Genomic DNA, 9,435 nt, shown 5'->3' with positions numbered 1-9,435 from the left:
TACATCTTCTGTAGAAATTTACATACCTTGTTGGGAGGAATAAGATCAAAATGTTCCCACACAGGGGAGGACATCCTCCTCTTCTTAGCTGGCTCCATTCTCTCCTGACTTTCTCTCCTCACTCTCATAAACCTCCAAACGGTCTCCAAACTCTCACTAACCGCAACTCTCCATCAAACACCCACATTGTGAATGAAGTCTGAGGGGTTTATATCGCTGTCATATCTCGCGGCAAAGTTCGAACCACTTCATGAACCAGTCACGTGGTACAGCCGGGCAGCGAGGCTTCGGACGTCATCATTTTCAGCTCCTCCCATAAATGAAGCAAGCCTCGATACGCGCTTCGCGGAAACGCCCCCTCCATTACTCGACACACGCTCCGAAGCCTCGATACAGAACGTCCCATCACTACTGGTAACGAACTAATGTGATTCAGGTGTGTTGACCCAAGGTGAGATCTAAAACCTGCAGGACTCGGGGCCTGGAATTGTCTACAGCCTGTATATAAAAGATCCACTCTAGACTCAATGGTTGAGTGTTGAGTTAAGCCATAAAGCTATTCAGATAATTGCAGCATTAAAAAGAAGTTTGGGCATTTTTGTAATCTGTCATGCACAAAACATAAAGCCCCAGTGACACAGGCCTAGAGACAAGCAACCCCCCTGAAAACTATGGTTGTAGTTTGCTGCCAATTGCTAGTTAAAACTGGCTGCAACAAATATGGTACTACACCAAAAACCTCCTTGTAATTCCTCAGGTTGGTGTCTTTCATGCAAGCTACACCAGGAACTGCTAACAACCAAAGAAATCTAAAGGCTTTTGCTGCAGCACCCCTTAATTTTCCCCAGGAACAACTTGTAAACTGGTCAGGGAACACACATCTTTCCCCAGCAACTAATGACTCCTGGGGGCGATTGCCGACTGATATCTTATTCAATGATTGTGTAAAGATGATTCTTGAAATGAGAATTTGTGCACCATGGAGGTTGTGACATGGGGAACAATCTCAAAGAAAGGGCCTCAGAAGATCATACAACAGATTCTACAAGCTGCTCCTTTTGTGCTGTGATGATCCAGAATTTCCTAGTTCAGAATAGCTGTAGTACCACGTCTGACCACTGCACCCACAAGTGGCAGCAGAACCCGGAGCAGGAGCCGACCCACAGTGACGTCAGCAGGATGTAAATGTAGCGCCTCGCGGCCTGATCGGTCTTTTTCCTCTCCCGTGCTGTTTGGGCGGTTGGCCTGCTCTCTGTCTCTGGGAAGAATTAACACCGAAGCAGCAAAATGATCATCTACAGGGACCTTATCAGCGGTGAGTGACCTTTTTACATGTCTTCTTTCACGCTGACCGGGTAGCGTGACGGTCGCGTGTGTTATTTCACGTTTGTTGTGATGTTATAGGTGAGAGTTGGTCACACTAACGAGCTAACTCGTGTTGTCATGGTTCGGAAGTTAGCGCTAGCTAGCCAGATGCTAACTCAATCAGAAGAGTATGTGGAGTTAGCCACCCTGTTAGGCTAGCCGGTGATTGTGGCCGGTTAGCTTTTAGCTTTGCCCACACTTCGGCTCAATTAAAGTTTTATAAAAGTCTAAAAGAGCACCGGCTCAGTCACCGGTGAGGTAGCTTGGTAGTTGCCGGGGGTTGGGGCTATTACTGTTGGGGTTCGTCATGGTAAAGTAACGTGGTGAATGTGGCCTTTCAGCATCCCCCCCTCTGCTGCAGTTTTATTTTTGTCCGGCAGATTTTTCTAGACTTGCCATTGTTGGTGTTTCCCCGCCACTACGCCTTACATTTTATTTTAATCGCATAAGATTCAGCCTTGAATTGTGGATAACTTTTTAGCCTCTGCTGCTGCTGTTTCTGTTCTTTTAAATGATGATGTTAGCTTGGAGTGTTGTAATATGTTCCTTCCTCCCTTTTCCTTCTACAGGTGATGAGATGTTCTCAGATGCCTTTAAAGTCAAAGAAAGTGAAAACGGGATCTTCTTTGAGGTTGAAGGAAAGGTGAGTTCGAAACCACATGTTCAACGGAGGATTTAGCCAGTTTCACCCTTTTCCAACAGCTTGTTCATTGCTGCTTTGCAGCGAAATTTAAAGTGTAGTTGGGATACACCCAAAACTAAGTTGTTTTAATAAAACCTCAGAGAATAAGTAGCTGCTTTAAGCTGCTCCCTTATTAGGGATTTATGCTTTGGTGGGAAATTACACCGTTATCTGACGCAGACCTCACTAGAAATGTAACAACACATTAGATCAATACAGCCCAAGACTGCTGTGTTGGCCTTTTCAGTATTGTCCATTCCTTCTGTGAGTGGCTTCTGGCTACTTTTTAACCAGTTTTTGAGTTCATTACTGAGAGAGTAGCCATCATTATCTCAATCTAAGGAATAATAATCATCGTATTAATGTAACATAGAAACTGCTAATTACTGGAAGGAGACTGCTGAAACTATTGGAATGGATATATGTACAAAGCAATTGGAATTTGAGGGACAAATACCAACACACACACCCAAAAAGAGAAAATGGGGGTGGGGAAAGCTGACCACAAAGGGGGGTGGGGAAAAAATAAAGGTACTAGCATTTTATTTGTTTCTATCTTGGCTGAGCTTGCATCTAAAACACCGGGACACGATCATATGGTAATTAACAAATAATGCGTACGCTCTTTTTAAATTTATTCCCCAGTTTTGTAATTTTTCTCACAGCTTTGGTATTATTATTCGGGATGGGCCACTACCTATGTTTAAAGTAGATTGGTAGATGTTTTTTGGAGTGAGTCATGTGATTTCTGGCTGTACTTCCATGACGTCATATTGACTATGACTGAAGATGACTCATAGTTGCAGGTCTCCAATAGCGTAACTACAAGGTCCTTAACCTGCCTCAGAATCGGACAAAAAAAATTTTAAACGCTAGAACAGTTTGAAGTATCATGTTAGCTTGGTGTTTGTCTTTAAGCATACTTTAAAATTAGTCAAAGAAACTTGGTGATGTAGTTACCAGGCAAATACTTAAAGCTTTGTTTTTAAGTTAATAAAAAGTAACATTTTTAGGTTTAAACAAAAAGACGTGATTCGAAGAGGTTGGGAAACTGTTGCGGGCTACAACATTTAAGTCAGCCGGCTGTTCTTGTTAGTTACCGTATTTTCACGACCATAAGACGCACTGTACTAAAAGGCGCAGTCTCAGTTATGTGTGCCATTACTGTATTTAACACACACATAAGGCGCACTGGATCATAGGGCGCATACAAGTACCGTATGCGTATTTAAAAATAAAGCGGGAGCAAACCTGAGTTCGGTACCTTACTCACATTTCTATTACCGGTAATCGTCATCATCAACAACACACAAGCATACAAGTGTGCGTATTTAAAAATAAAGCAGGAGCAAAACTGAGTTTGGTACTCACATTTTTATCATCAATCAAACCCATCGAAGTCCTCATCCTCTGTGTCTGAATTGAACAGCTGCGCTAAATCTCCATCAAACATGCCAAGTTCACTTTCTTCACTGTCAGAGTCACTTTCCGTGCCGTGCGGCTCCTCGGAAATGATGCCGGCTTTTGCGAAAGCTCGAACAACAGTGCCAGCAGACATGTTAGCCCAAGCATCTACAATCCATTGGCAAATTGTGGCGTAACTCGCCCGGCGCTGCCTTCCACTCTTGGTGAAACTGTGGTCTCCATCGGTCATCCATCGCTCCCAGGCCGCTCGCAGCCTTACTTTGAACGGGCGGTTCACACCGATGCCCAGCGGTTGGAGCTCCTTTGTCAGGCCTCCCGGAATGACAGCAAGCTCACAGTGCATTTGTTTCACTAGTTTTTTCACATCGGCTGTGAGATGGGCACGCATAGAGTCACAGATTAAGAGCGATGGTGATGCGTGGAAAAAAACCACCTGGTCTCCTTACATACACCTCCCTCAGCCACTCTTTCATCATTTCCTCATCCATCCAGCCCTTTTCATTTGCCTTAATGATGATTCCTGCTGGAAACTTCTCTTTAGGCAAAGTCTTTCGCTTAAAAATCACCATAGGCGGCAGTTTCTGTCCATTAGCATGGCAGCCAAGCACAACAGTGAAAGAAGACTTTTCATACCCCGTTGTGCGTATCGCTACCGTGCTGGTCCGCTTCTTCTCCACAGTGTGACTCACCGGGATGTCAAAAGTGAGCGGGACCTCGTCCATGTTAGTGATGTGGCTGGGCTGGATGTTTTTGTCGCCGATGTGTTTGCTGCAGTAGGAGCGGAAGATGGCCAGCTTTTCCTTATAATCCGCTGGAAGTTGCTGCGCTACCGTAGTCCTGGTCCGGATGGAAAAATGGCACAGTTTCATAAAAAGTGAAAGTGAAACTGCTTTTAGCCGAATGGTGACCGTCGAAACGCTTCTCCCGCTCGTTTTTTGCTCGATGATCCACCGCTCGAGTCTTTCCTCCAACTCGGCCACACTTCACCCTTTAGCGTTCTCATTGTGTTATCTACTACGTCCTCATTACAACACACAGGGCGCACTGCGCTATAGGGCGCGCCGTACTTTTTGAAGAAAATCTAAGACTTTTAAGTGCGCCTTATGGTCGTGAAAATACGGTATACATTTTTAAATGGCTCAAAAATACTGAATTGGAGGCCAACTGATCTATTGGTATTTCCCAATCATTTACTATTGCCCTTGCTATGATGCACCAGTAATAATTGTTTTTTTCTTTTTTCTTCCTCTCCTCAACTACAGACCGTCACCAGGACAGAAGGGTTTGATGATTCTCTAATTGCAGCCAACGCTTCTGCCGAGGAAGCAACCGAGGGCAACGAGTCTTCCACAATCTCCGGTGTCGACATCGTCCTGAACCACAAACTGCAGGAGACGGGCTTTGACAAGAAGCAGTACATGACTTACATTAAGGATTATGTGAAGGCGTGAGTAGCTTGATGTGCCAGTGAGAAGGAGTTCTGGTTTTGAATGATCTTCGGCTCTGTTAAATGAACGTGTCTGTTTGCATGTCTAGTGTTAAAGCCAAGCTGCAAGAGACCAAACCAGATAGAGTGGAGAGCTTTATGGCTGACATCCAACCAGAAGTCAAGAAAATCTTGGGGAACATCAAGAACTACCAGGTAGCTATACAGAGATGAAATGGCATTTTAAACAGTGTTCACACTAAATATAAAGTTTTGCCTTGCGAATACAGTAACTACAGTAATTTTTGGAAACCCTTAAAAGCCAACGGGAAGGGTGAGGAGTGTAGACAATGGGTGGAGTTTGAGTGACATTTTCAAGTCTTGTAGGAAGGCCTGCATGTCACTTTCTGAGTGTGTGTCTATACAACACTTGAGTTAAATCATGCAGCTGAAGCTCTGAAAACTGTGGCAATAACCATGTTGGCACCAGGAGAATTCAGTGTATGGGAGAATCTCAGCTGACAGGTTTTTCTTTTGGGAGTCATCATCAATTGCTAATGGATTGCTAATCCATCCTGGAGGTGGATTTGCCTCTATCATTTGTCAGTTTGTAGCTTTATAGACTGTGTGATAACGTAGTGTGAATACTTGACATCTAGACTGGGTGCTACTGTTAAGTAGTGTCAAAAAGACAAGTTTAACCAGCTTGCTTGTTTGAAATAAACATGTCAGTTCTTTGGCATGTTGATCTGTGGCTGACAGCCAGCATCCCGAAGCTTGTTAATGAAACGAGGGTGATGGGGAGACTTTCCCCTGCCATCAAATTCAAGCAAAGCTGCCAAATTTGATTTTATTAGTTTTAAAAAATGTGGCATTTTCTGTGTTCTACTGTGAATAAATTATGGGTTTAAGAGTTGCAAATCTTTGTAATCCGAACTTTTTTTAATTAAAGATTTTCTGTACGACTGAGGAAGGTCTAATGGTTGCTGTTTGCTTGCAGTTTTTCACAGGAGAGTCCATGAACCCAGAGGGCATGGTTGGTCTGCTGGACTACCGTGAGGATGGCATCACACCATTCATGCTTTTCTTCAAAGATGGCCTGGAGATCGAAAAATGCGTAAGTGCTATGAAGTAGAGCAGGGCGATATGGCCAAAAATATTTATCACGATATACATTTGAAAATTTGCGATAACGATATAACTGACGATATAATTGATGCGAGACAAAATACTCCACAACATTACTAGCGCAAAAAGACAACCTTCCATTAATTTTCACTTAAACAAGAAGCTGGTTTTTATGTACATTAAAGCTTTATAAAAATGTAACAGTGCAAATGCAAATTCCTTGCTGAAAGTTTAACCAAAAGGCATTTCCAGTAGAAATGGGCTGACATATCCTGAGCATAACCATATATAATAGCCACTGAAGTTAAAAAGAGGTGCTTTGCAACATTAAACTGTAGTGTGCAGTACGTATTTTTTGGACCATAAGGCACATTGAGCTAAACAAAGCAGTTAGATAAATCAAACTTTATTAAACTCATTCTTCTTGCTTCCTCCACTTCTGTACCATTGATTCATTGATGTTGAATTCTCTGGCAGCTGCTCTATTCTGTCTTGTCTTAATGTTGGTTTAAAATGGAGCACTGTAACAAAAAATAATTTCCCCCAGGGATCAATAAAGTATTCTGATTCTGATTATTCCCATGTTGTTGCAGTATATTAATGACTAACCTCGTATTGTGGATGGATTATCTCAGTTGTTCTCCTGACTGACGTTTGGTCCGTTTACAGCATCCTGCCATGCGATTGCATTTGTCTATAACCATGAGGAACCTTAGTGTTCATCCTCCAGCTTCACTGTTTATGTTATGCTAACATAGCTGTGTCGCTAGCGATCACGTAGCACATCATTATATACCAGCTAGCCCAACTTCAGTAACCCTACAAACGTCACTGCTGTTTAGTTTCCTGCCTTCATTTATGTTGGAAGTGATAGCAGAGCTGTACGTTTGATTTTTTTCAGAAATCTCTCAGTCAGAACATGCTATATCATGCTTAGGTAACTAGCGAAACTAGCGAGCTAACTTCCGCTAGCTTCCTGCTAACTTCTAACTCCGTTAAATGTAATAAATTTTGTTTTCATGGATGCCTGGAAGTTAAACTGAATTGTTACACCTGGTAAAGCAGCAATGCTGATCGTTTTATTAAAGATGAAAGAATTTAGACAGTTTTTAACGCTCAGTGATGCTGCAGTGTTTGTTTGACCTGAAGTGTACTGAGTTTAGGACCCAGATTACTCCCAGATTTAAGAGCATCTTAGTCCGACAATAACGACGGCCGCTTGCATGTTCTGCAAAAAAATGTGCTTTGTTGTGTATCTGACGGACAAACACCAAACCAGTTCCACATCACTGAAGTTGCACCATTTTTACAAACCAATTCTGGTTCATCTGTTTCACTCAACAATCGGCCATGTGCGTATGAAAACAAAGGCACTGCGCATGCGCGTTTTACTCATATTCTATCGCGATATTTCATTTTCCTATCGTTGCCTAACATTATACCGGTATTACCGTGAACGGTATAATATGGCCCAGCCCTACTATGAAGTGGGAAAGACTTGATACATTTCTCAAGCTACAAAGTGTTTCTGCTGGAGAACATCCGTATGCCACAGTACACTAATTCAGTCTGGATTTCTAAATGAATGTTCCGTGTTTGTAAAATCATGCCTGCTGTCCACTTGGGTGTAGATTGTTAAATTTAATAACCACACACTGTTCCTCTCTCTTTCAAACAGTAACTACCTGGAATTACATCTGCTGTTCACCTGACTGCTGCTTCCAAAATGGCCTACAAAGCAGACTGGAGGAGCACTACCTTGCATCATGCCTGAACAGAAACATTGTCCAATTTCTTAAATATTCACATTACGGCCCACAGAACCGCTCCCAAACCTGGGGGGTGAATCAAACATGATTAGTCACCAAATACAGTTTTTAACCTTTACTTTTTTGGCTTTTGCAGTGTTTGATTTTTGTCCCAGGATTGGCCCAGTTTTTGTGATTGAAACAAAAAGGCTTGGACAGCGAGCAAAGCTCTGACTGGCTGAAAGAAGATGTTTGTTTTCCTTCTGTCTGCATACTGTTTTAGCAACAATCCATACAGGTTGGCATCACCAGACCCCTTTGAGTTTGGGTTTGTGGTTGCATTAAATAAGATTCCATCTACAAAAAAAGACTTATGGTTTAATTTGAAAATGAATAAAAACGAGTACCACAACTTTCCATTTCATTTCTGTGTCAACCTTCACTTCTGGTGCTGCAAACAGGCAGTTTGTAGGTTGGATTTCAGAATATCCTTTTTGAATTGCTTGAAAAGATGCTTTTGTAGCGTTGACAAACTGATCTCATGTGCAGTCGTCCTTGGGTTTTCTCTTTCACCTTTTTGATTCTCAGATATTTGTGAAGTGCAGAACAGTCACAGCCAGTAGCTGCTGGCAATGTAATGTGTAAGCTTCATGTATAAAAGCGAAATTCAAGAAAAAATGTTGCCATACAAAGTAATGAATAAACACAGAAATTAGGATGACTAGAGCTGGTAGTACGGAGGTTGTTCAGGAGTGAACTAAAGTGCTTGCGGCTGTTGACCCAAGGTCAGGTGTATGATGAATGCAATTTACTGATGAGATTGGTGTTAAATGTGTGAAGGTGATATGGAGGGCATCAAGTGCCAAAATTAGTGACATTAAATGTTAGTAATAAAATATCAATACATAATTTCCAATTTTATTAATGACTTAATTCATTTTGATCGTCCATAGTTTTACAGTAGTGATTCAGAGCAGCCTAGTGATCTGCAGTTTAATCCACTGCTCAAGGACTGCAGTACAAAGAAACGTGTGTAGCCAACTGTCGAACTGGTCGTTAGGACAGCACAGACATCAAATGTATTTGTTAGTTTATCTAAGGTGGTCTTTAGTCTCAACAACTAGATAACCTTAAAATAAACCGACACTTGTTGCAAGGTTTGACAAGAAAAGGTTGTTTTCCTGTAGACTTCTATAGGATTTGTAATGTCTGCAATCACAGCTATCACCATCTAGTGGCCTTCATACAGAATGCATATTTAAGACTAATACATAGGCTTCATTTCTAAAACAAACTGCACCCATGTTTTTGTTTTTGATGATGCAGTAAGTGTGAAAGCAGAGCTGTTAATTGACTTGTACATCTTCATTCCTATCCTCACCCACAAGCTGTGGGCAGTGAATTAAAGGAGACTGAGGGTATAAGCAGGGGAAGTCCGTTCTCTCTGACGGGTGTCTGGGCTCAGGACTGTAACTTAGCTCTTCTCTACTCTTCTACACCAACACACTAGCAGCTCTTAATGTAGAGTTGGCACTGTCATGGTACCACAAAACTGCCAGGCTGAGAGCTAAGAGAGAGGTTATCAGAAGAAATCCACAAAGGATTCGTAAACACGTTTTTTTTTTTTCTTCTTCCCCATGGATGTTACCCCAACTGCTGTT

At 42.2% G+C, this 9,435-nt stretch overlaps 1 protein-coding gene across 1 annotated transcript; it reads left to right on the top strand.

Moving 5' to 3' along the window:
* The first annotated feature begins 1,159 nt into the window (after positions 1-1,159).
* On the top strand, positions 1,160-8,186 carry tpt1 (tumor protein, translationally-controlled 1). The gene is made up of 6 exons (XM_080902237.1): positions 1,160-1,315; positions 1,935-2,008; positions 4,735-4,919; positions 5,009-5,114; positions 5,899-6,015; positions 7,705-8,186. The coding sequence occupies exons 1-6, from the start codon at positions 1,288-1,290 to the stop codon at positions 7,705-7,707; spliced, it is 513 nt and encodes a 170-aa protein (XP_080758363.1). The 5' UTR covers positions 1,160-1,287; the 3' UTR covers positions 7,708-8,186.
* The last annotated feature ends 1,249 nt before the right edge of the window (positions 8,187-9,435 follow it).

This window comes from Rhamphochromis sp. 'chilingali', assembly GCF_963969265.1.
Source record: "Rhamphochromis sp. 'chilingali' genome assembly, chromosome: 14".
Taxonomy (NCBI): Eukaryota; Metazoa; Chordata; class Actinopteri; order Cichliformes; family Cichlidae; genus Rhamphochromis; species Rhamphochromis sp. 'chilingali'.
Note: the sequence above shows the minus strand (reverse complement) of the source record. Positions and strands in the feature narration are given on the sequence as shown.